General features: G+C 49.6%; 7 protein-coding genes across 7 annotated transcripts; 5 read left to right on the top strand and 2 right to left on the bottom strand.

Annotated features, from left to right (window-relative positions):
- Positions 1–852: 852 nt before the first annotated feature.
- On the top strand, positions 853–6043 carry N7533_010218 (uncharacterized protein; the record flags this gene model as incomplete). Its single annotated transcript, XM_057106868.1, has 2 exons — positions 853–1802; positions 1882–6043. 2 exons carry the CDS (start codon positions 853–855, stop codon positions 6041–6043), a joined length of 5112 nt encoding a protein of 1703 aa, XP_056956085.1.
- Positions 6044–6917: 874 nt separating this feature from the next.
- On the top strand, positions 6918–8737 carry N7533_010219 (cytochrome P450; the record flags this gene model as incomplete). Its single annotated transcript, XM_057106869.1, has 5 exons — positions 6918–7122; positions 7190–8116; positions 8164–8243; positions 8310–8473; positions 8563–8737. The coding sequence occupies 5 exons, from the start codon at positions 6918–6920 to the stop codon at positions 8735–8737; spliced, it is 1551 nt and encodes a 516-aa protein (XP_056956086.1).
- A 209-nt stretch (positions 8738–8946) lies between these two features.
- On the bottom strand, positions 8947–11882 carry N7533_010220 (DEAD/DEAH box helicase; the record flags this gene model as incomplete). Its single annotated transcript, XM_057106870.1, has 2 exons — positions 8947–11539; positions 11617–11882. The coding sequence occupies 2 exons, from the start codon at positions 11880–11882 to the stop codon at positions 8947–8949; spliced, it is 2859 nt and encodes a 952-aa protein (XP_056956087.1).
- A 548-nt stretch (positions 11883–12430) lies between these two features.
- On the bottom strand, positions 12431–14059 carry N7533_010221 (uncharacterized protein; the record flags this gene model as incomplete). Its single annotated transcript, XM_057106871.1, has 2 exons — positions 12431–13751; positions 13821–14059. 2 exons carry the CDS (start codon positions 14057–14059, stop codon positions 12431–12433), a joined length of 1560 nt encoding a protein of 519 aa, XP_056956088.1.
- A 3278-nt stretch (positions 14060–17337) lies between these two features.
- Positions 17338–18518, top strand: N7533_010222 (uncharacterized protein; the record flags this gene model as incomplete). The annotated part of the gene is made up of 3 exons (XM_057106872.1): positions 17338–17429; positions 17505–17920; positions 17974–18518. The coding sequence occupies 3 exons, from the start codon at positions 17338–17340 to the stop codon at positions 18516–18518; spliced, it is 1053 nt and encodes a 350-aa protein (XP_056956089.1).
- Positions 18519–21815: 3297 nt separating this feature from the next.
- N7533_010223 (bifunctional SDR family oxidoreductase/polysaccharide deacetylase family protein) lies at positions 21816–23818 on the top strand (the record flags this gene model as incomplete). The annotated part of the gene is made up of 4 exons (XM_057106873.1): positions 21816–21927; positions 22086–22850; positions 22915–23292; positions 23346–23818. 4 exons carry the CDS (start codon positions 21816–21818, stop codon positions 23816–23818), a joined length of 1728 nt encoding a protein of 575 aa, XP_056956090.1.
- Positions 23819–24415: 597 nt separating this feature from the next.
- N7533_010224 (uncharacterized protein) lies at positions 24416–24631 on the top strand (the record flags this gene model as incomplete). Its single annotated transcript, XM_057106874.1, has 1 exon — positions 24416–24631. One exon carries the CDS (start codon positions 24416–24418, stop codon positions 24629–24631), a length of 216 nt encoding a protein of 71 aa, XP_056956091.1.
- Between the last annotated feature and the right edge of the window lie 1123 nt (positions 24632–25754).

The raw sequence follows: 25754 nt of genomic DNA on the forward strand, positions 1-25754 counted from the left end.
ACAACTTCAACATCAATCAGGAATGCTAGTAACTACCTAGTAGTAACTGCTACTAGTAACGAGTTATTACCTAGGTATTACACCGCTCCCTAGGTATACATGCATGCACTGGAGACAGTCCAACGCAGAGCAAAGTGCAGATGGGACCACTCGACACGCGTCGCTTGAAAACCGGTTAGGGCTTCTTCTACTGTCTTTTCTCCATCTGCCTTTTCTGTTTCTTTTCCTTCAATTTCTCCCTTTCTCGGACTAAAAGGTCAAGGTCAAGGTAAAGGCAGGCGAAGCCAAGAGGGCGAGACCTCAGCTTTCTTTCAGGTGAGCCTGTGAGTGAGCCTCCCGACCAAATCACGCGCGTGAACCTTGCATCAGTCAAACCTTGTGGCCCCCTCTAAGAGACTCTAAGAGAGACTAAAATCAGCTGGTTTCCAGCTGGTCAGGACTAAATTGGTGCTTATTGGGCGTCGATCAGCGGTTTCCCCGGCAGCGCGTTTTAGTCTGGGCGCTTTCGCCGCTTTCCACAGTGCTTTGGTCTTATCGGGCGGTGGACTCCAACTGCGATCATCTTGTTTACATTCCCACCCCGCCACTGATCCCTGCCAGGAGCAGCAGAAGAAGAAGCAAAAGCCAAAGACAAATGCCACAAGCTCGAGATCTCTGATCGTCCAGATCAAAAAAGGGAATCTTCCGAGCCCAGCGTGGTGAGTTACTCCTACCTGAAGGTAGCTCCCTCCCAGCGCCCCCAGAGTGTACCTTGTGTCAACAAACACATATCGGCCGCCCGCATGCTCAACATAACTCGATCGCCTTTGATGTGAATGGTAGTATTGATTCTGGAATTCAACATAGCTATCGATGCCATCTCCTGCGACGCCGCACCGGCCGGCGAAAGGTGGAGGCACCGCCAAATCCACCCCGACAAAGCCGCTGGATATTGGTCAACCGCTGGGCGTCCACGATACAAATACCGTTCGTTCAAGAGTGCGCAAATGGCAGCAGCAAGGTGGAGGAGTCATTACGATCGACGATGGAACCTACGATGACGACGAGGAGAATGCGGGCCAGGAAAAGCCCAAGCCCAAGCCTACGCCAGTCAAGATCAAGCCGGATCGAGTCGAGAAGCCTGTGAAGGATAAGGAAAAGACTGCCACGGCCCCGGCGATGCGCAAACGAAGTCACAGTACTCCGCGAAAACGAGTCATCAGTGATGAGCATTGGAGGAGAAACCGATCCACGACCACGGTTTCAACGGCACCACGTCACCTCCCTATCCCGAAGCGCATCAATGAATATACGACGAATGACGGATCAGAGTCCTCGAAAACGAAGAAGAACAATAAAAGTGAAGATCTAGACAAGGGTCGTGATCCCCCTCGTTCCAGACCGCGGCGCGACACTGTCGCTTCTCGATCCCCGACCCGCGACAGGAAGCGCGCGAATTCCCGCAAAGATGTCGACTCCGTCGCAGATAGTGATACGGAGACGGATCTTCCTCGGTCAACAGTCATGTCGGATATCCCCGAACGCCAGAAGAGACAATCTCCGCCTCCCGAGGACATGGAATGGGCGAAAAGCGAAGCCGACTTCACCGAGTTGTCACGGAGGCGCGCTCGGGGGCCAGCAAAGGCACCACCAAAGGGGGGAATCTTCGCGCATATGCTGGACGAGTCAAGGAAGATGTTCACCAGACCAGAGGCTGAACCACCTAGGCCCGCCCCTCCGCCAACCGGAAACCGCGGAGCCAAAATTGAAGCATGGCTGTCCGGGACCTCGGATCCTTTCCTGAGACGGCGAAGAGGGAAAGAGTGACATGCCTGGTCCTCTCGACATAAAGTCAGCCCGGGCGCGGCGATCCCAGAAAATCACTGACGAAATTGCCTCGAGCATTGTCTCGCGGTCCGAATTGTCGGTGGAGAGCGAATCACGCCCGAAGAGCTCCCACAGCCGACACTCCAAGGAGAGGGATCGCCCTTCATCGTCCGAGAAGCCTCGCAAGTCGTCAGATCGAGATGCTACATTGAATTCTAAGCGGTCCAGCATAGAGAAAAAGGTCGAGAGGCCATTAGCGCTTCGTATTCGAGAGGACAAGAAGCTTGACAAGCCATACGAAGACAGCCTTGCGCCCTCGGAATCCGATCTCCAACCCTTTTCGGAGGGATCAGAGGTCTCTGCAAACAATGCACCTGTTCCGACCGGCCCCAAACGGCCTTTCCCAACTACCGGAAACCACAGACTTTCAACGATCGCATCCAGCGAGACCCTAAGCACCGTCCTTGAGGGATCATCCGATCCCAGCAAAACAATATCTTCTGAGAAGCGCATCCCCAAGACTCTCGAAGAGGCAGAGGAAGCCGCCGAGGAGAAAGATCAATTCGATCCTGATTCCCTACCTCAAGTGACATCGCAACTCAAGAGACGACTCACCACGCATAATGATCTGATGTCCGTTCTATCGGGTCCTGGTCGGAGCAGAAGCAATCGATCCAATCGAAGCATTCGCTCTAATAAGAGCCGCCTAGCCAACGCAACTATTTCCGACATCATGGTCGAGCTATCCGGTGACGAGACGAAGTACATGCGCGAGCTGAAAACTATTGTCGGTGGTGTGATTCCGGTTCTACTGACCTGCGTGCTGTCGCGTTCCGATTCAGCTATTGCCGCGGGTTTATTCCGTCCCTCCATGGATCCGACAGATGATGTAAACTTCTCAAAGCCCATCGTGAATATGGGCGTAGCCATTGAGCGGCTGAAGACGTTGCACAAGCGAATCCCGCAAGATAACGCCGATGCATTGCTGACCTGGGCTCAAGGGGCCCAGCGGGTGTATCGCGAGTACCTCAAAGCCTGGAGACTTGGCTTTAAAGATGTGATTGTGAACCTTGCACCCCTGGAAGAAGACGAAGCCAATCAAGAGGCCGAGACAAGGAGTTTGGACGAAGGCCTGGAGCGCGACGAGAATGGCGATGTGATTGGCAGTGATGGTGAGAAGGTTGATGTCGCTTACTTGCTGAAGCGACCCTTGGTTCGCCTCAAGTACCTTCACAAAACCTTCAAGGGAATCAACATTCTACAGCCTTCGCCCAAGGCGGAGGAAGTGGCAGGGGCTTATCAAGATCTTGTGAACGATGCTCGTAAACGAGCCCGAGACGAACGGGCGAGGCTGGAAGATGAGTCTGCCTCCAACATTGATGCAACTCGTGCACGAGACCCTGCGACCTTGGGTGTACTCCAAAATATAAAGGTTGACCACAGTCGCCGTGTCAGAGCTCGTGATTTCTTCAATTTGTCTTTATATCACTCTAGCGGTCAATTGGTTGACTGCCGGGCGGAATTGCTGTATCGAGACAATACTCAAAGCAACGGTCCTGGAGGTGATCTGATGATCTGCGAGATCGATCATTCAGAACGCTGGCTTCTGTTCCCCCCAATGGATCTGCGATGTGTTTCGGCCCGTTCTGGCGATAGCAAAGGCGAAATTGTACTCATGCTCCGCAGTGCCCCGGATGCAGAGAAGTACTGGCAGGAGCTCATTTCGCTTCGCATTGACGAAGTCGAGGTTGGTCTTGAATGGATCCAGTTATTAGGCTCTGATCCCATCCCTCCGACAATATTCCGAACTCAAAGCTTCATCAGCCGAGCCAAACAGCACAGGGCTCGCAAGTCAGATGTTGAATCGCCACCACGAACCAATCCCAGCGATGTTGATATTCCCATTGGTGAGAAGGCTTTCAGCAAACGCCGTTCTTTGACACCAAAGGAGCAGTACTCCGAACCAAGTACGGTTAACTCTGCTGTTACCGAGGACAGGAGCTCCGTCTGTTCGACTGCTACCCGTGAAACTGAGTATACCACCGGAGGATCGGAACTCTCTATAAAACAGTCTCGCCCCGGTCTCCCGCTTCTCCCCTCTACTGTGAGCCCGGACAAGTCTCCGTCTGGCTTGAAGAGATCCAAAGCGAAGCGCATGTCTCGCTACGGAGATAGTCCATCAGAAACACCATCTTCTCCAATCGGTGTTCCTGACAATGCCGTGGCTTCTCCAGCGCCTCAATCTCAGCCCCGGCCGCAGCCAGAGCTGGAGTCGGAAATCCAGCCCAAGACACCTCAGCAAGCAGAGCCCAGATTCTATGGCGGTAGCAAGGACACATCTAAAGATTCACGCTTACCAAAGCCCAAGTCTCCCCCAAAGACACCGCAACCCTCTCGTGGAAGAGAGTCCCCGGAGGAATCGCCGCGAGTATCGTCTACGCCCTCTGCTCACCTTCCCCAGATTCCCAAACTTCGCAGCGCTAGCAGCCAAACTCATATGTCTAGCCCGACTACCATTGATGCTGACGAGGAAGAGGACTACCCTCCTCTTGAGTCTCTACCCGATCAAGAAGAAGAAGTTCCAGAGACGCCCACGAGGACAAGAAGAAAGTCTCGGCGCAAGTCCAAGCATGACGATAAGCACGGCGATGCTCCCCCGCCACCACCACCTCATCGTTCCCCAAGCTCAAAGGTGAACAACAACCAGCCTGTTCTCAGCCCTTCGGCTGTTCGTCTCAAACGCCGTGGATCATCCCCTCTGAAGCACGAATACGAACCTTCCACTGCTTCCGACTACTCAGAGACCGACTCCGATGCTTCGACCGTGCGGCACTACTCTTACTCCTCGTCCGAATATTCAAAATCTGATTCCGAATCCGAATCCGACTATTCGTCAGAATCAGAGGACGATGCCCATCTCCCCAAGCCAAAGATACACGACACCGCTACTGCTACGTCCGAGACAAGCTCTCTATCCCCTTCCAACTCTGCATCGCAGAGTGGCTACCGTACAGTCCCCGTGCAGCCTACCAAGTCGACCAAGGTCATTGCATCTCTTTTCGCATGGTCAGATAAAGGCAGCTGGGAAAGTCTGGTTCCCGACGAGTGCAACATCGTCGTTAGCCCGGGCCTCATCGAAGCATTCAAGATGACTCCTGATTCCAACCCTAATTCGTCAGATCGTTCATCACGATCGTCGCGTCCACTCATCTCTATGGAATTGACACCCCTCGTTCCCCTCCGCCGCGGAACCGCTATCGATATCAGCATCCGCTCCCCTCCAACTGACCGATCCAAGATCACCTCGAGCAACAATATCATGTTCCGCTCTCGCACTCCCGACGAGTGTGACTCACTTTATGGCCTCATCAACCAAGCTAGAATCAATAATCCGACCTACATCGCACTCCAGAACGCCCGCGGCAGCAGCTTCGACAACCCTATCCCGAACTACGAGCCAGATTCCAAGTCTGGCGGCACCTGGTTCGGCTTCCCTCGCCGCAGAAAGAGCTACCGCGCCTCCAGCTCCCCCCGTTCTCTCGCCGAAGGCTCCGAGAGCAGTGTCGGCACCATGAGCTCCGCCTTCTCCGCCCTGAAGCGCTTCGGCGGCGGAAACAAGATGTTCAACATCTCACGCTCAACTGTGGAATCTCGCAGCGGCCGCGAGGGTAGCATGTTCTCCGGCGAGGAGGACTCTAACCACTCACCTTCAGGTGGAATCGGCCGCATCGCCGCCGCCATCAAGGGCGCCGACGGCATCGGTCTTTCAAATGCTAAGATTCGCATCTATCTCCGCGAAACCGCCTCCAAGTGGCGCGACATGGGCGCTGCCCGCCTCACAATCATGCCCGCTCCTCCAAAGAACCCTCCTTCTCGCCCCGGAACAGCCGTCAGTGGTCGCAGCGAGGGTAGCGGCACGCACGGTGATGGCGCCGGCTCCTCGCCTCCAAGCTCCGGCGCAACTACCCCCCGCCGTGACGTCGAAACCGAGAAACGTATTATAATCCGCGGCAAGACCCGTGGAGAAGTCCTTCTTGATGTCTGTCTACCTGAAAGCTCGTTTGAGCGTGTGGCTCGGACTGGAATTGCTGTCTCTGTTCATGAGGATACTGCCGGCGGCGCTGTCGCGAAACAGGGTGGTGTCACTGCTAGCTCTCAGCGTATTTATATGCTTCAGATGAAGAGTGAGGCGGAGACTGCTTATACCTTTGGCCTTGTTGGTAAACTACGATACTAGGAGTGCGAAGTTTGCTGATATTAAGGCGATGGAGTTCAAGTTGGCTGGGCTGGGATGGAATGGACGGACTGGATTGGACTGGGGTAGGGCTGGGCTGGACCTTTGATTTCAGCATTGAATTTTGGTGCATGGTGAATGGTGGGGTGGGAGGTATTTTTCTTGTGCATGACTATTTTGACTATTTTCACACCCCCTATTTTCATTGTTTCATTTTTTTTTTACTACTACATTAGTATCTTAGATATCTCCGTGTCGTCTCTCGACTATTTTCTTATGTACATTTAGATTTCATGCCAATTTATTCGGCCTGTGGATTCTGCAATCTTTCCTTCCGACTTTCTTTCCTTGTAAAGAAAGCACTTCTCAAATTCCCAGGTACCGACTAGTATCCGTAGCTAATGCAGCAAAATGGTGGCGCCCAATGCTTCCTCATAGTATGTATCTAGGAGCCCAGAGCACCTATCAGGAGTATCTTACAACTCAGACACGTGCGAGCCAAGCATCCAAGCGTCCCAGGCGCCTTAAAGCACCATATTAGTATTAGTCAGAAGTAGTAAGTAGCCCTCTAAGCCATACTTAGATAACCCTCATTGGTGGAAGCAAGAGTACACATTCCCGATTCTTGACCTCCGAGCTAGGGTTGCAGGGCCACGCTTCTGAATATTAATCGTGGATCTATGATAGGAGGACATCCTCACGTCGCGCGTTTCAGTCCCACAAGACCCCTCATGATCTATTCTAGGACTCCAGGGTCTTAATTTAGCCTTATTTAAGACGGAGCCCGATCGTCAGCTTGCCTTGAAAATTGTACGTTGGCGCTTCTGGAATCCCCGGGAAATCTCCAGTTGGTAGAGTAGTCTATTTCAACGCGAAAATGCTGTTCGAACGGGCTTGGCTGGCTTTGCTGGGATTTGGGGCATACCTCGTCCTAAGAAGTATTTACCGTCTTTTCTTCCACCCTTTGCGGAAAATCCCTGGGCCCAGACTGGTGGCTATTACCCATGGGGTTGAATTTTATTACAATTGCGTGCTGGATGGGAGGTATATCATGGAGATTGAAAAAATGCACCAGAAATATGGTATGTCTTCGTACAAATACCAAATAACATGCAAATCCGGATGCATTCAATTTATTCACCTCAACAGGTCCGATTGTCCGTGTCAGCCCTCATGAAGTGCATATCATCGACCCTACCTTCTACGACGAGATTTATGCACCCAGCAGCCGTCGACGAGATAAGAGCGTAAGAGTAACGAAAGCCACCGGAATCGGTGGTTCGATGATAGCAACAGCACCACACGACCACCACCGCATCCGCCGAGCCTTTCTGAGTGAATTTTTCTCTCGCCGCTCAATTCTAAACATGACACCAATGATTGATAGGTACCTACTGAAGCTTGGAGATCGCCTAGGCGAGCTCCACGACAGCAAGACAGTTGTTCGTCTGGATAATGCCCTGAATGCGTTTACCTCTGATATTATCACCGAGTATTGCTATGGGAAAAGCTGGGGGTTTCTGGAAGATAAACGCTTCAGGAGTGATACTCGTGGCGCGCTTTTGGAGACGGCAAATACTCTACACATCGGCCAATTCGCACCGTGGCTTATCATGCTCCTCCGTAAAATACCCATTCATATACTCCGCCGCATGCAACCGGGCAAAGCGACTATCTTCGAGGCTATGGAGGCTGTATATGACCAGGCGGTCTCTTCTTTCAATGTCGCCCCTGGGAATCCCTCGGCAGAAACAGAAAAGCGTGAGAATCGCAATATGTTTGATAACCTGGTTGATCCTGCTGTCCCGGCCTCGGAGCGGACACTCGATCGTCTTCAGGATGAAGGACTCGTTGTGCTCGGCGCGGGGACGGAAACAGTGGCGCACACACTGACTATGTCGATGTTCTATCTTTGCAAGAATCAGGATGTTCTGCAGCGATTACGCACGGAGCTGAAACAAGTTCTACCGACACCGTCTAGTACTGCCAGCCTTGTGGAATTGGAGAAGTTGCCTTATCTAGTCCGTGTCTCGTCCCAAATCGAAGCTTACAATGATCCCAAAGCCAAAGCTAACGGTGTCTCTGAATAAAGACAGCAGTTGTATACGAAAGCCTTCGTCTAGCGTATGGTCCTATCGGTCGTATGCCTCGCGTTGCACCGACTGAAACTTTGAGATATGGGGAATATGTGATTCCTCCCGGTGTATGTGATTTGATTTGATCTGATCTGGGGTCAACTGGTGTGAAATCTACTGACAAACTATGGTAGACTCCAATGTCTGCTATCAACTATTTCATTCATCGCGATCCAACTTTCTTCCCTAACCCGGACAAATTCGAACCTGAGAGATGGCTTCAGGGTAGTGAGAGTGAGGACCTGAAGCGGTATATTGTCAATTTCACTAAAGGGAGCAGAGGTTGTCTGGGGATTACGTGAGTTATAACTATCTCGGCATAGCCTTTGGTTCAAGTTTCCAAGGTTTCAAAGCTATTGATAGAAGATTTATTGACTTTATTTCCAGATTGGCGTATGCGGAGATCTATAAGGGTATTGCTGGACTTGCACGTCGCTTCGATTTCGAATTGCATGATACAACAATGGAGGATATGAAGGTTGTTGGTGAAAGGGTTTTTACTATTACGAGGCGCGGTCAGATTCAGATGTACGTGACGGTCTCTGATTTGGCCAAGATGTGACTTCGGACTTCGCCAGCCGGTCAGGATTGGGATTGAGATGAATGGTGTTTTGATTAGGCTGAAATTGATGGGTTTTGATGCCAATGAATTGATAAGACTTGAGGACAAATTGACTTGGCATTGCTCTGTAAATGAGTAAGTCGTATCCAGGAACGTCACTTGGGACAACTTGAGATCTATACGATGCCAATTGATTAAATGTATCTCGCTTATTTCTTTTCTGGTGGTGGACTGCGTGTTTCCACTTCCGCTCCACTGGTCTTCTTGAAGATATACCCGATTCGGTTGCACTCGTCTTTGAGTAAGGACACAAGCACATCATCATCGACAGCAGCAGCAATCTCTTCATCCTCGTCGGTACCCGATGCGAGTAAGGCCGGGTTGATATGCATGTACTGGGCGAGCGACTGGTGCATTTTCTCTTTTTGATCCTTGACCTTGCCTCCTTCTTTCTTCGTCGATTTGCGGCGCGATTCCCGAATGGAACGCTCTTGCTTTTCCATGTCGACCTCTGAAGCTTTGATTAAGGCAGGAATATCCAATTCAGGCAAATCTGCATCTGACCCGATATCGCTCAACTCCGAAAGCTCTGAATCGCTGTCGACCTTCCGTTCGGTCGGGGTAACCACCCCGGATGATGGTAGCGATGTAATGCCTTTGCCCCCACACTCGCATCCCAGTAGATCGTGTGTTTGACAGAGGCTTCCCTCGTCGAGACGAAAGAGATCCCGTAATTCGGCGGAGGAGAATTGGGAAACACTGTCCTTGTTCTCCATGACACTGTCGGCCAACCCAAGTTTCGTGACCTGCCGTTGCCATATCTTTTCCTCCAAGCTACCCTTCAGAATCACGCGATAGATGCGACAATGATTCTTTTGTCCATCACGGTGAATACGAGCCATGGCCTGGATGTCTGTCGCAGGGTTCCAGTCCACATCGAAAAGAATAAGTCGGCTGGCACCGATGAGGTTGAGGCCTGTACCACCTGCTTTTGCGGATAGGAGGAAAGCGAAGCACGATTCAGCAGGCAAACGGTTGAATTCGTCGACAAGTGGCTGTCGTTTCTGGGCGGGAGTACTGCCGTCTAATCGGAGAAAAGGCAGACCAAGAGAGGTGAGAAGTGTTGCTAATAGATTCAGGGTAGAGGTATAGTTGGAGACCAGCACGATTTTCTCCTTGGTTTTTGTACTCATGCTATCCAATATTTGGTCCATTACCCGGACTTTGGCGCTTGCCGATGGAGAAAAATGACGCATGAGGTTGGGGGGTAACGACTCCAAAAGGGCAGTAATAGTTTCGCTGGGCTTCTTGTCATTGTTCTTTGCGGATAGCAGGGATGGGCTATTGCAGAGTTTCTTCAGGATTGTGATCAGTTGGAGAGCACTTTCGGCATTTCCCATGGCAGTCTGGAAAATGGGTGATGCAAGAACGGCTTGGTAGATGTTGGCCTGAGCGCGAGTTGGGTTGCAAAAGAGAACATATTCGGATTTTGGCGGTAGATACTTGGCCAGGACATCAGCAGTTCTGCGAAGAATAAACTTCGAGGTTAATTCCCTCAGTTCTTCACCTCGGGACTCGCCTTTCTCAATGTCCTTGCCAGTTGCTTCCGGTTGTCTGCTTCGAACGATTGGCGTTTCAAAATCCCGAATAAACGATTTGAAATTTCCGAGGACGCCAGGGTTGACTAGATCGACTGCTGCGAAAAACTCTCGCAGGTCGTTTTGGATAGGGGTTCCAGAGAGAATGACCCTCTTTGCCGCGTTGAGGGATTGAATAGCTTGTCCACTTTTGTTTTGTAGGGTTTTCAGGCGATGACCCTCATCTGCAATGATGATATCGACACCAGATCCCTTGGCTAGGCCCTCTTGCACTGTTCGGAGTTTCTCATATCCTACAATCATGATGCTGTAGGCTTTACCCTTGGTAAAATCTGTCAAGCGTTTACGATTGTCATCCATAACAAAAACGCCAATCCGCTCATTTCCAAGCCACTTGCGAATCTCCTTTCTCCAGTTCGTGATAAGAGTCACCGGGCAGACAATCAAGGCTTTTTGAATGACCGGGGCGTCTCCGTAGATAGGGTTCTGCTTTAGCAATGTCCATAACAAAGTTATTGTCTGTAGGGTCTTTCCCAAGCCCATATCGTCCGCAAGAATCGCACCTTCTCCGTTGAAGTCTCGCATCCCCATCACACACTCATAGAGAAACTTAACACCCTCTCGCTGGTGTTGTCGCAGGTTCTTTGACAACAAAGGATCCACGACAACATCCACGATCTGCTTTCCTTTTGGAACCGATTTTGGGCGAGGCATAACCAATGCCCCCGCCGCCTTGGGATCATGCCGCGGGACTATCTTGTCTGCGCTGATCGGAATAACGGTGTCCTCCAGCAAAGGCTTTTTATATGCGCTCAATCCGGACTTTTTAGCACCAGTTCCAGTTTCCAGCGCTGAAGAGTTCCGCTTCAAGGAGCCGGTAGCTATGGCGAGCGAGGAGATGCGTCCTTCAGTCCTCCTCGATGTAGGCAGCGGTGTTTTCTTGGAAGGTACAGGGGGCGACGGTGCGGCTTTCGAGTCCGGGGCAAATTTCCTCGAAGACAAGAATTGCGCGCGGGGTATCTCGGAGTCGACTTCGACTTCTTTCCCGCCAACATAGAGCATGGTCCCTGGCTCGAGGCTCGATTCGTACATGGCACGTCCCATTTCCTTGCCGCCTATGTCGCGTAGGTAGACGAACCCTTGGCGGGATGCGAGTATTCCATCTCCATCCCAAGTTTTGTTCTTCTTCGTGCTCGGCTTTCTCCTGTATCGAAGACCTGTTAGCTAATGTTCTGGATCGGAAAATGCACGAGGGGCCAGCCACAGGGGAAATTGACTAACCAGAGCGCATTGAAGAATCTCTCAAATGAGGCATCTTCTTTTGAGACGGCGCCAGGTCGTGCTTTCACCGTTGAATCCTTGCCGACATTTTGAACTTGCAGTAGAGGCTTTCGACCCGCGAGCGTGGCAGGTCGCGTTTCAGAGTCGACCGCCGGGTCTTCCTTGTCAAGACGCGGCTTCTTGGTGGGATGCTCCTGCTCATCTGGCTTTTCAGTGGATTTTTCCTGGTTCCTGATCAAAGGAGGTTTAAAGGGCTTGAAAACCATGGCGTTTGTGGAAGATCAACAACTTGAAGGTGCGCGGTGAAAGTTACGCGTGTTGGAGACGCGGAGTCACGTGTGGCCGCGGTCAATATGTGCAAAACGAGAAGACAAGCAAGACATCATTTTCAATGGAATTAAAATAGTTTCTTAGTGCAAACTTCAAGTTCAGCCTTATGGGGGAGGGCTCAAGTTTATTTTTGGACAGGACCTTGGAAAGTGAAAAGCATAATTTTATCAAATTTTCTAGGATATCAGTTCCAAACTTGAACTTTTGATCCTGTCATCTAGCAAAAAAGTATTATTTGTGGTGTACTAGAAGTACTAACTATATACAAGACACAGAATTCCAACACTAGCACGATTAAGATGATATACAGAAAGAAAATATCACATCAGTCACATAAAAAACATGCATTGAAAACATGCGAGGTCATGACAAATGCAAGGGGTTGGATTAGAAACGAAACAAAGTGGTATATGCGAACAGGAAGCCCTCCATTTGATCCTCCATCTAACACGACAGACTGCAATGCCAGAAGACTTATTTGGCGTCAGCGAGGACATGCTTGTCGGTGATGGGGATGTTTTTTCGGTCCCTCGTATGAACCCTGGCGGACGAACCACCAGATGGCAACAAAGATAGACAGACCACCGGTCATCAGACTAGCGTAGTTCATGGTCTGGGCCGTAGGATTGGTGTCGAAGGGGAAGCAGAAGATGATGGCGAAAGCAATAATGTAGATGCAAGCGAGAGTGTTCACAACAAAGCCAATCTTGCTTTTCATGAAGAAATGACCGGGAACAAAGGAAGAACGGCGGCTTAAGATATGAGGGAAGATCGCCATGAAGTATGACAGACTAGACAGTTGAACGAAGCATCCGACGAAAGCCTGGAAAGCGGTCGAAGATCCCATATAGATACAAGCTAGAACAGTGACCGTGCAGCCACAGATAAGAGTAGCGTTGAAGGGGTTCTGGAATCGGGTGTTAATGTGACCAAGCCAGTTGGGGAACGGAGTCGCGCGATCACGAGAGATGGTCCACAGAGTGCGACCGGCGGTGATGTAGCAGCCGGCGGCAGTGATCATGGTAGGAATGAAGGCGATGACCAGAAGACCGACGGCACCACTGCTGGTACCAGTAGCCTGGCGGTAGATCTCCGCGAGAGGAAACAGCGGAGAGTTCTGAACGTCGTCGAGATTCTGGATGGAGTAGAAGATGGCGATCATGTAGCAGATACCGGTGATAAAGCCACAAACCATTTGGGCGAGCACGGCCTTGGGGATGTTGCGGCTAGGGTTGGGGATCTCTTCAGCCAAATGAGTCGAGCAATCGGGGGTGCCGACACTATAGGCGCCGTTGAGCATGCCCATGACGAAAACAAAGCCTGATTGGGTATACTGAGTTTGGTTGTCGAAATAGCCCCATACATCAAAGTTCGATCGGTAAGGGTTTCCATTGACATGGGGCATCACAGCGCAGACAATGATTGTGATAAAGACACCGGACAAGATGAAGAACATTCCCAAGTTACCAATCATGGGCAAGAAGCGGTTCATGAACAGCACGATACAACAGCAGGTCCAGGTGCAAAGCAACATGGCGACGAAGGTGTTCCAGGTTGCGGGCTCAAAGCCAGGGTGCATGAGTGCATACATAGCGACGACCTGTTGACCCATGATCAAGGACATCGAGGCAGCACCTAGAATCCAGGCCAGACAATTCCACCACCCAGCGAAGAAACCACAGACGCGACCATATCGACCAGCGGTAATAGTTGCCCAATGGTAGACACCACTCGACGAGGGCATACCAGAGGCCAACTCAGCGATAGAGGCAGCGACAAGCCAGTAGCACATGGATACGACAATACTGTGGACGGTGTAAGCTAAGACATGGTCTTTGAAATGTTATCATGTGTTGGGTGGCGAGAGAGCATACAATTCATAGATAGTTCCAGCCAGTCCACCGTTACTCAATGCAGTGATCACACTACCACCTTGAGCAATCCATGTGTTACCTGTAGTCACGGCGACGGCACAGATGCTCAACAGGCTGAAGTTGCGCTCGAGCTCCTGTTTGTGACCAGAAGCGTTGACCATTTCACCATGGTTGCTGTTGCTTTCCTCGGCGGCCAGCTCGGCGGAGGCCTTGGTCTTCTCATCATATTCAATTGACATGGCGAATTCACGTGGCTCGGCTTCCCGAGTCGATTAAGGGAGAGCTTAGAAGATGAAATCGGTATATACGGTAAATGATCGGATGATCCGAACGGAGCGAAACGGACCAAGGGGGTTTGCGTTCCGAATCTCACAACTGTCGGCGTGGACACACTGGGGTTCCAAGGAGAGAAAGGGGGATGAGGACTTTCGTTCTTCACCTGGACCGAAAGAATGAGGGAACCAAAGTGAACTTGAAGTTGAGAAGAAAAGAAAAGGAGCAGTAGCTCAAGGCTATATTATTTTGCGGTGGTGGAGAACTGTACAACTCCCCCGAAGGGGGTATCGGGCACATCGGTCTTGCTCAACTTGAACCGTGAAAGCATTCCTGTACTCCACTCTTCCTAGCCACTCTAAATCACAGAAACCCCAATCTCCATCCAATGGGCTACCGCGGGGCACCAAATGGAGTGGCCACCGGCATTATGTGGGTCGCGGCAAGGGCAATACACTAGGCTCATTGGATGTCTCCCAAGAGGCGAGTTGAGCCAAACTCCAACGAAACTCAGCCATCGACGCGGAGAGTCAGTACGCACCTTACCTAGAAGGGGAGCTTCAGCAGAAAGAATTTTCCTGCTCGGTACAGGCCACTCAATTGGTTCCTTGGCACATCATTCCGTACCTTCAGCTTATTCCTGGCCCTATGAAAGTACTGATTACCTTATTCTTGCTTGATACTCCGTGATCCGGGGGCAAATCCTCTCCATTTCTGTGGAGGATGTGCCGGATCAGTGGATTAGGGAGGGAAAGAGATGAGGGGATCCCCTTTTACATTACGCTATATGGGGAGTTGAGAGCATTCTACCTTCGTCTCAGTATAGGACACTTGCGCATGTTATGCATAAACATGCGACAACCATGTGGAATAGAATTTTCTCTGCCCCTAGTTTTTAGTCTAGGTGACGTAGATTCCGTCTTCCTTCCGAGGCGCATGTTCTTCTAGAAAGAAGAAAAAAATTGGACACAAGCGGAAACTGGTTCCCATCCACATGGCGTTAACCAAAGTTCACTAGACATACTCGACGTCGACACTGATTCCTTCATCAAGTACGGAGTCACTAGGTACTTTTGGGGGCCATCAAAGTGAGACAAGATGAGCCCTTTTGCCTGTATATGCTTGGTTGTCGCACTTGGACCTTTTAGGAATATTGTCTTGAAATTTAGCTAGCAGAGGAGGACCACATCGTAAGGCACTAGCCACTAATAGGTCGACAATTCTATTGTTAGACGAGATCGAGATCCCACACGTTACATGTAAAATGGCCATGCCAATGCCCGTGCGAAATAAAACATAAGAGGCCTGGAGTCTTGGCCTGGTCGAGGCTTTTTTTATGCCGGTCGCATGTTGCATTATGAACGAAGAGCGATCCAGCTTGCGAGAAACCACCCCATCTGGCCCACAGATCTACACCTAAAAAGGCCTCCCCCGAGAATCACAAGAACCATAGGCTTGCTCTCCAATCTGTGCGTCGTAACTACGGAGTACTCCGTACTAGAGTGGATGATGAGTCCACTCCTAGAAGGCTGAATACCACAACACTCTGCTCTCGGTATGGACATGGCCCAGATTGATTTAGATTTGGCAGGATCGAAGTGGCGTTTGGGCTCTAGATCTAGAATGGTCGCCAAGACCTCCGATTTCAACACTGGTTAACCTTTCTTCTGTCTGCTACAATTTCTGGGATAATCAATAACCACTATGTACAAAGTGCTCCGTATATCTGTAACTGTAACCATGCGACTAACCATTTAAAGGGGACCAAAGCCAAAGGATTCCTTCAGTCCAGATACACAATTTACCTGATTTCAGCTTAGATTCTGGAACTAGCAATTAATTCGTCCGCTCCGCTAGCGTTGCGACATCGGGCTGGGCTGAGCAAGACGAACTGTGAGATCTCCTGACTCTTACAGTAGTCTATATCCGAACCCGATCCGATCGGATTTAACACAACCTCCCTCCTTCCTAGGTTCCCTCTTTATTTCTGCCTCTCTCCTTCGGTTAATGTATGGAATGAGAAACATATTGATTGGCAAAGAAGACATGTACGAATTACTTGATCTTGCATTACTCTAGTCGCCACGCTGAAAATCCTCCCCCCCACATCCCATCTACAAGCCCCGTACGGAGTAGTGATCTCCTCGTCTCCACCATCAAAATACCTCAACTGCAAGGGCTCGCTAACCAAGGCAAGTGCTCCACTCTCTTAGCGGCCCCGCCTTCTGAAGTTTAATAGAGTTGTGGACACTCTCGACCCCCAGGCCGTACACCCGCATCGAGTAAAGCATACGGACGCTCGCCGGAAGTATGTTGCATTCGATGATTTCCACTGGCCAAGGCTACTCCAACTCATAACTTTCACGCGATCGACTTGCCCACTTGTGGAATCGCCTCCGCAGCCACCCATCGAGACTTGCCCCGCCTAGGAAGGCAGGTTTGAAATCGGCTTTGTCGCCCAAATGCTATTGTACATTCGACGGAGCATGGTCTCACTCTTATATCACATATCCTTAGGACCTACCTATTTGAGGTATTCCATTTTACTTTAATCTATCTGCGGTCATTTTCCGCTATCCCCAAGTAGACCCGATTGAACTCTCTTCATAGTTTTACTGTGCTTACTCCGAAGTTGAACCTTGAGGACAGATGCATCGTCCAAGGATTGCCTCCTAGATGCGGAAGGTCTGTAGCCAATCTTTACTACCGCAGCTGGGGTGAGTGGAGTATGTCGGCAACAATTCCCAGGTACAAATCATATTCGACCATCTGCCAGCAATCAAATTCATTTCCCATGGAATTCAATCCAAGGTTTTTCTCCTGAGCTAGCCATGGAACTGGCAACCTCAATTGCCTCCCCCACCTGGCTCCATGGTTGGTCGAGTGCTGTCAGAGGCAGATCCTCAATTACCAAATGCAGCGACCTATCGGAGGCTCGTCTCGATCTGTGCGCCTCTGATAAGCTCTGTTCTTTACTCCCTACGCTGACGGACTTCGGTCATGCATCTCCCCAATAATTGTCCACATCACGCCCGACGAACTAATCTCGTCACCCACACCCCTGGCAAATTGATCTTCCTCGGCAGTGGAAGCGTTCCCGCAAACTTTATACCCATGCGTTAGATTATCCCGGTTTTCCAGACTTATCTTATAATAAGATGTGGGTGCTGCACCTTCTTCTGAACCCCCCCCTCCATCCGGCCCGTCGATCGTCTAACTCTCATCAAGGCTACACTCAGATACCATGTCTGGCTTAGGAGGTGACTTTGGCGTCCGGTTTGCCAGGGAAACATGGGCATTATACGCCGTCGGTGTCCTAGGCGCTGTTCTGCGATTGTAAGTTGGAACATCTCATTTTCAAATGGCACCGCAAAAGCTTGAACTCATTATAACTAACACGTACTTGATTAGTACTGCTCGTATCCGTCGATTAGGCATTCGCAACCTTCAGGCCGATGATTATCTCATGCTTTCCGCTGTCATCTGGTACACACTTCTCTGTGTTGCACTCAATCAAGTCGCCTCAGGTGGAGGGTCAAATCTGATGACCCAGGAGGATATCGACACCTTGACTCCCGCCATTCACGCCGAACGAGAGAAGGGAAGCAAATGGGTATTTGTGTCGGAGCATGCCTTTGTTCTGGCAGTTTGGAGCATGAAAGCTTGTATGCTGGTCATCTATGCTCGTATCACTGAGGGTTTGCGCCAGCGTAAATGGATCAACTACATCGCCATATACGTTGTTCTTGGCTTCGTTGCCACCGAGTTGTCTCTGTTCCTCATCTGCCGCCCAATTACCAATTACTGGGCTGTTCCAACACCCAATTGTAAGGAAGCGTCGCTCCAGTGCCCTCGGTCCCCGTCCATTAACAAATTACAGACCAATGTTCCTCGTACCAGCATTATGAGATCGTTCAAGGATGTCTTTCTATCTCCGCCGATGTTTTTATGCTTCTTGTCGCCATTCCTCTACTCGTACAAGTCCGTGTACCAATGAAGCAAAAGCTCATCCTGATATTGCTCTTCGGAATGGGCATCTTTGTCATTGTTGCCGCCGTCCTGAACAAGGTCTACTGCCTGGTCCCATCGCTCATCTCTTACGTCTACATGAATTGGTATTTCCGCGAAGCAACTGTTGGCATTTTGGTTACCAATCTACCCTTGATCTGGTCCCTTTTGAGGGACGTATTCCCCGCGCTCAAGAGTTGGACTGGAGGGTCGAAGAGGGGCACCGATCGATACAAGTCAGGTCCTTGGACGAGCAAGGGATCCCGACCATACGGTCCTCCAAGTCAATTGCGCTCGGGCGACTTCGACATGCAGAACTTTCCCAACCGCAGCACTGCTGCCACGCCGCAGAAAAATGGACCCGCAGTCTCCGATATCAGTCTCGGGGGGGTCCGACGAGCGAGACATGAGCAGTGATGATGGCTCCGCACGAGCCTTGCGCATTCGGCAAGACATTACCGTCACTGTGCAGCATGACTCGCGACCACCAGACTATCAGCGCAGTAGTGCACATGTCACCCAAGGCCGCGAAGAGGTTTGATCGAAATTTGGAGTTGCACAATTTACTTCATTTTTCTATCACTCCGCGACATACAATGTATCATCTGCGCCGATCTTACAGATCTCAAAGACAAAAGAAACACAACCCAATTTACGAACTATACGCACGTGTGCGCCCGATACCCTAATTTTTAGACTTTTCTGTATATACTTTTGGTGAGTTGCCCGGGAGTTCTCTTCGGTCAAAGCTCGGGGGGATTGGCCTGTATCGAACTTGAACTGGGGAGTTTGTCGGAATTTCCGGTCATATTATGTGCAGTATACTAGATCAATATACCCATCATTTTCGTCATCTTATGCGTCTACTACTAGTGTACCTATCTAGGTAGGTACTACTCCGTACTTTACACTACACCGTGAAAAGAGCATTCTGAGGATCTACCTCTCGCCAACTGTCCCATGGATACATACAGCCCCAGCATAACCCGTTCATATCACACACACACCGATTGGATAGAGTCCATCTGACCCGCTGATCTCCCGATTCTTGCGCCTTGCGTCAACGACTGTTGATCTTCTCTAAATAGAGATTAGTTCCCCTGTGCTTCAGTTTCCAGCCTCTCTGAGAGGCTGGAAAGCACGGGTGTTACGCTGGTTCAGGAGAGTGGCCGTAGGTTGTAATTCCCACATCTGCAATGCCATTGGCCACAAAAGAGTTCCCCTGCAAGTACCGCGATCTTCACCGGAATTCCCGACTCATTCCAACGTTCGTACCAACCCCGAAAACCTTCTCTTGCATGCGTTCTCGAAGAATCTCAAAAATAAGAATCGAAGCATGCGACACCGTCTTCGATTTCGGACGCATTCCTATATCCGGCCTAGCCGACACCTCCGCCATTTTTCCCCCGGGCTGAGATTCATCTGGTTCTTTAAATTATATCCACTTAGGAGCAATGACCGGTTCAGCCTGTCACCTAGCCTCGGCCGAGCAACACGACTCCACTTTGTACCTTTTGGTGGTTCCCAGCCCATCCGACGAGCGCCACCTTCCCAGACACTGGCTTGATTGACTCTTAGAGTGGTTTAATGACATTTCCCCCCGACCATGGATCACTCGGTTTCTCCATCCCATACCTTGGTTTGTGAAGCAGAGCTGTGGACATTGATTTTCCGGGTGTGCATCTTGGGGCCGCTTCCACTTTCCAGAAACCGAAAAAATCAAGCAACTGGAGGGATCGTCCGGGGAGATGATAAGCGGTCTGGAGAAATTATCAAATCGCTATCGTCATCGGCCGAAATTTGGCGGGCGTATCTGGCCAGTTCCCACTATTTCATCAAGAGCCCTTGTGAGGCATTTAGAAATCCCTCTCTGCATTTCAATTTTTGGCCCCTTTTTTTGTTTGTCTTTTAGATGTGGGCTATTTCTCTTGATGGGAATGCAACGATGTTTCACCTTAGCTCTTCCAGAAAAAGAACAATGTCTGGCCACGCAATCGGCCATCGCACTAACTCGCAACAGAGTTTCGAAGACCCACGGCGCCCACTGCGCGGTCCGTCGGGCGTAAGCGACATGTAACTACTAACTACTCCGTATACTTCTCGGACAAAAAGTAGGTAAACAATTTAGATACGGATACTCCGTACATCGGGGCTAATTTTGTCGAGACATTCATGATATCTCGGATTTTTCCGACATTGCTTTCTTCCGATATCGCTGTCGGTGATCACGAATCATCTATGTGGGGTGCTTGAGATTAAGGATATCATACATGTAAATGCCTACCAGGTACTCCTCATCAGTGAATGAACAACGGGAAATTGAAACCCCTGGTAGGCCAAATTAATTCATTTCACTTAATCAAGATCGAACCAATAATCAGCGTGAGTGAGCATATGTACTCTGTATAATTATTTTATTTGTTCAAGGTTCCCTCCACACCTAATTCGGTTAACTTTTGAACTAGACCAGATCGGAGGAAATAGCGTAAAACAATTTTCTCTTTCTTACATAGCATCGATTTTAGAGCTGGCTGTGCGTTGATTCGTGTGGACACAGTCCACCCTAATGCAGGTCCGTGCCTGTGTGATGGTACAGTAGCTACGGAGTGTTCTCCCGAGTACGAATCTTGTTCGCCGGGCTTGAACCTATTAAAATCATTGTTGGTATTTGGGCGCCAGGAACAAACTTTGAGGAAGAAATCTACATACTCCATAGAGCAAGTTGATTCCTTTCCTATTTTAGAAGTCTATCTAGAGGAATGTGTAGTTACGATGATCTACGATATGCAATATGGAATCATTACAAACAACTGTCACGCCGTTCACGACCAACAAAAGAGAATTTGTTAAAACCCGATACTCTAGTGTGCCGCGGGAAAGTTCTATCAAGTATTTCCGTGGACTGGTAATCGATGCCTTTATTTCCATCCAAGCAGGGGACTGAAAATCACCTCTGTTGAAAATAGATTCTGTTGGGCGATAGCATCTGGCAAGGCATTCTGCTTGGTCAATCAATGGAAGCTCAATCCCACAATATCCAAGAGAACCTTGTTTCTTCCATTTCCACGGGTTTGAAGCCCCAAAACTATTGAAGCTTGATTGCTATGTATCAAGATAATCGGCCATAACTGGACAGCAAACGCACGGACGGAGTTGTTAAAGATGTGTTCAAAGTCCACTGGAGCCCGATCCCCGAAAGGCAAATTGAGAACGCCGAATCCACAACGGAGTAAATATCCAGAATTTTCCAAATTGACCTCTCTAAACCCGGAATGTGCTTTCCATTGCAAGAAGATACAGTCGGGAATTTTTCTCTGTGGCCCTTGATTCTCTCAATAGAAGGCGGTGGGGATAACGGAAGCTCACGGTACAGTAGACCGAGAATACCATATCCCTCCTATTTCTCTACTCCATAGCAGAACATACTTTTCAGACTCTACCTCGGCTTAGAAACTCGGTACTTTGCAGTCTAACCCTTCGCTCATCGTGCTGTACATCAGCCCTGTCTGACTCGAGTATTGCCACGAGGTGAACGGCCTGCTGAGTGCAGATCCTTCTTCAAGGGGCAGGAGGATTGATCCTGCATAGATCGGCGTTCGCTTCGTCAACCTGGAGGGGTAATTGCTGAGGCCAAGGCTGAACATTTGACACCTTGTACTCCGCACGGAGTAAACTTGATACACACCGGTGTCTCGCCGATAAAACATCCATCATATGTCTTTCGAGTCGCTATCGAGTCGCTCCTTTTTGGGGCTGGAAAAGTGCCATGTGTTCATCACTGGAGCCAGTGGTGCCATTGGAGGCGAAGCTGTGAGGGAATTCTTAGGTGGGTACCCTGTTCTGGCTTGGCTATACCAATTGCATCCCGCACCAGACTCTCCTGGTCCTTATTTCGGGCTTTTCGTCGTATTGTAGTATACTGTCGCTATTGAATAGATTTCAGTCTCTTTTCATTTAACAGAAAGGCCTAACTCCTACTCTTAGATCATGGATGTCTTGTCACAGCCTACGATAGTCAGCCACTCCAGCTTTCTGGAATCGATGCAGAACGATTCTCAAGGCTCCACCTCTTGAATGGGGATGTTACCAATGAGGATTCCGTCAAATCTGGATTCTTAAATGCCCAAGAAAGATTTGGAACCGCAAACATATTGATTGTCAACTCTGCTGCGGAGGATTCGACAACGAAGGTTCCCATTTGGGAGTTGTCGCTAGATAACTGGAAGAAGAATTATCAAACGAACGTTCAGGGCTCCTTCCTGGTCATCAAACACTTCCTTCGATCTCTATATGAGGCCCAACAAACCTCGGGCACCCAAGTTGGAAGTCCCGCGATCGTTGTTACAGAAACAGAAAACGGAACAGGACTTGCTGCGGGCAAGGCTGGTCTTCACTATGGCTTGCTCAACGGTGTTCGTGACGAAATAGTCCGCCTCAATGCCGAAGGACGCATCAACGCTGTTGCTCCTGGTGTCTTGGATGGGGAGCATGGCCCCGAACCGGCTGATGTAGCACGGACCATGGCTTTCCTTGCCTCGAAGCGTGCAGCCGGCCACATCTCCGGGCAATGCATCCGGGTTGAGAGAGGCAAGCAAGATCCTATTTCCAGTACAGCTCGACCTTCGAAGTCAATTGTCAAAAAGGATTCTATAACATCTATTCCCAGGTCATTGCCAAAACCGAAACGCAACAAGATTCGCGTAGCTGTTTCGATTGATTTGGATGCAGTTTCAGGCTGGCTCGGAACAAGTCAGCATTCTCATTGTCGATGACCGCAGAATCCAAGTACGCTAACGATGTCTTTCGCTTCCAGATTCCCACCCCGACAATGTTCTAGCTGACTACTCGGCTGGGTTCTTCGCCGCTCGAGTCGGTGTCCCCCGCCTCCTTCGCATGTTGAAGAAGTTAGATCTTTCTGAGCGTTGTACTTGGTTCATTCCCGGGCACTCCGCGGAGAGTTTTCCCGAGGAGGTAAAGCAAGTTGTTGCTTCGGGGTGTGAGGTTGGCCTGCACGGCTACGCACACGAGGGCGCCTATCAACTCACCCCGGAGCAGGAGCGTGATGTGCTTGTTCGATGCATGGAGATTGCTCAAAACCTGACCGGAAAGAAACCAGTCGGCTATCGCGCACCACTTTATCAGCTGCGCGAGTCAACACTTGATCTCCTTGAGGAATTTGGCTTTGAATACGGTATGTCGCTTGAATATCTTCTTACATGCAAAACTGACCATTGAATTATCTAGATGCCTCTCTGACGGATCATGACTGCCATCCATTTTTCGCACCACGGCGCCCCCCGCTGCAACCTATTGATTTCTCCAAGCCTGCCTCGACATGGATGCATCCGGTCAAGGAATCGCCAACTTTACCGGACCGACGCCCTCTTGTCTGTGTGCCTTGCAATTACTATATGGAAGACATGACACCCATGCAGTTTCTTCCGCACACTGAAAATTCGCAAGGCTATGTTGACGTACGTGTGATCGAGAATCTCTGGCGGGACCGGTTCTTGTGGATTCGGGACAATGAAGAGGAACCTGTATTCCCTGTTCTCATGCATCCGGATACTAGTGGCATGGCCCATGTCATCGGCATGCTGGAACGGACTTTGAGTTGGCTGAAGGAGTGGGAACGTGAGGGCGAGGTTGAATTCTTGCAAACCGGGCAAATTGCGCGCTGGTGGAAAAATAAAATGCTGTCGAAGCAAACTACATGAACTTACTAGCCCTGGAGTAGTATGATATATGTGAATCGCAATGAAACAATCCGTACTCCGTACATCTATCCAATCTCATTGTTTTCTTTTTGGGTCTCCATAGCCGCGATTGGCCCAGTGTTTCAATAGATGCGTTGTTGTATGGAGTACGGGGTACCTACAGAGTAGTACTGGTAGGGAACTCGGAGCACTCCGTAGAGTAAGACCTTTGTAAGTAATGTTAACTTTGGAGGGCTAGTTTAAATTCTGAGTCCATGATGTGATCGAATTAAATCTGCAGGAACATCACACATACTATTGATTTACCCCGACGATCTGTGTAACCAATTACTTGAATCCACCAAACTGTTTCATGCTGCTACTGGCTCCGCCCTACACCAATCAGAGCCAGAACACGATGACGATCGGCATAATACTTATAAGAAGCACCTTTTGCCCCTATGCCTGTACTTGTTTTTTTGGCCCAAGCAAGGGAGGACCAACAACCACTGCCGTTCAGTGTTACCGTCAAGCACATTCGACCTTTTTCATATTAGAGCACCATATTTTGAACAAAGCGAACCTGATACCCCATCGTCTATTGCCTCGATAACTACAATGCGGCTGATCCATTTCATCTTGGCTTCGAGTCTGGCCACCTTGGCAAGCCCAGTGGCAGCCAATCCTGCGCGCCTAGACTTACTTGAAAACCGAGCCGAGCCGTCTCCAACTGTTGGCTACTCTGATATTCTGGAGTCTGGACACTATGGACATGGACCACAAGTGACACGTCCCTCTCCCCCATCGTCGCATCAAGACCAACAAGACGACTAGTCTGTCGTTTCCAGGAAGTTATAAATGCTAGACCTGATGGAAGCGCAAGCGAAGTTCTCAGATGCACGGCATGGAATGCAAGGGCTGATGGAACAATGACAAGTTTCTGAGTGATTGGAACCCCCCTAAGTAGTCCAGGGACCTAGGCTTGGGGGATTATCAAACTGTACCATCCGAATTCTGTCTCTGTGTGATTAAACTGCGGTGCGTACAGCAATACTCTGGAATCCAACATCCAAACATCAAATGCTGCTTTCAGTATACCAACCAATAACGATGAGCTCATCATCATCGTCTCCGATGGTCTCGAGGGAATTTTTGAAAGTTACTTGGTAGGCAGAGCCGTAGATGCTTTCTGTGGCCAGAAAATAAAATTTAGGGGAAGATTTTCGTAGTCTCGTCTAATCTAAATGATATTATTTCCGAATGGTCAAGGAAATACCGCGTTCCAAGGTTACGGCGATCCAGAGCTGCAATCGATCTAGTTTCTCTGATAGCCTGGCAACAATACCTCAGCACTAAGAATGTCTCGGTAAATTTCAAGTAATTTGAACCTCACAACTTCAATTCGGAGTACTGAGTATATCACTGGGTAACTACTAGGATCCTTTGGTAGTACCTAGGTATCATGTGTACATCCATCTCCACCAATTGCTAACTATACCTAGGCATTCCAAGGTTACTGACAGGTACTAGTAGAAACTATTCAAGCCAACTACTAAGTACCTAGTAGGTAGTTACTTCCTAGCCCTGCCTGAGTATTCTAAAGCTACTAGTATTTCAAATACAACTTGAATTCAATAGTGGTCTGTGTCCAAATTGTATAAAAACATTAATCATTTTGGGGAGTAACCCCGGCAGGAACATTGGGTCGTTTGAGGTGGCTATGGAGCGCTGTGGTCGCGGTTACGTTGCAAGGCTGGTAAGATCCATGGATATTCATCAAAAAAGATTAAAGGCGTATGTGTGTATGTACAAGCAGCTCCAATCAGAATCAGACATAGGAAATGGCATAAGGAGGGTCAGATTGATGTGCAAGGCATCCCGAAAAACGAAAAAAAGAAAACCGGATCCTGGTGAAGGATAAACCAAGAGATGCAAGTCCTGTAAACTAACACTCAAA

The sequence above is a fragment of the Penicillium manginii genome (assembly GCF_028828005.1).
Source record: "Penicillium manginii strain IBT 31320 chromosome Unknown utg000007l:1.0-2284322.0:1.0-2285126.0, whole genome shotgun sequence".
In the NCBI taxonomy this organism is placed as follows: domain Eukaryota; kingdom Fungi; phylum Ascomycota; class Eurotiomycetes; order Eurotiales; family Aspergillaceae; genus Penicillium; species Penicillium manginii.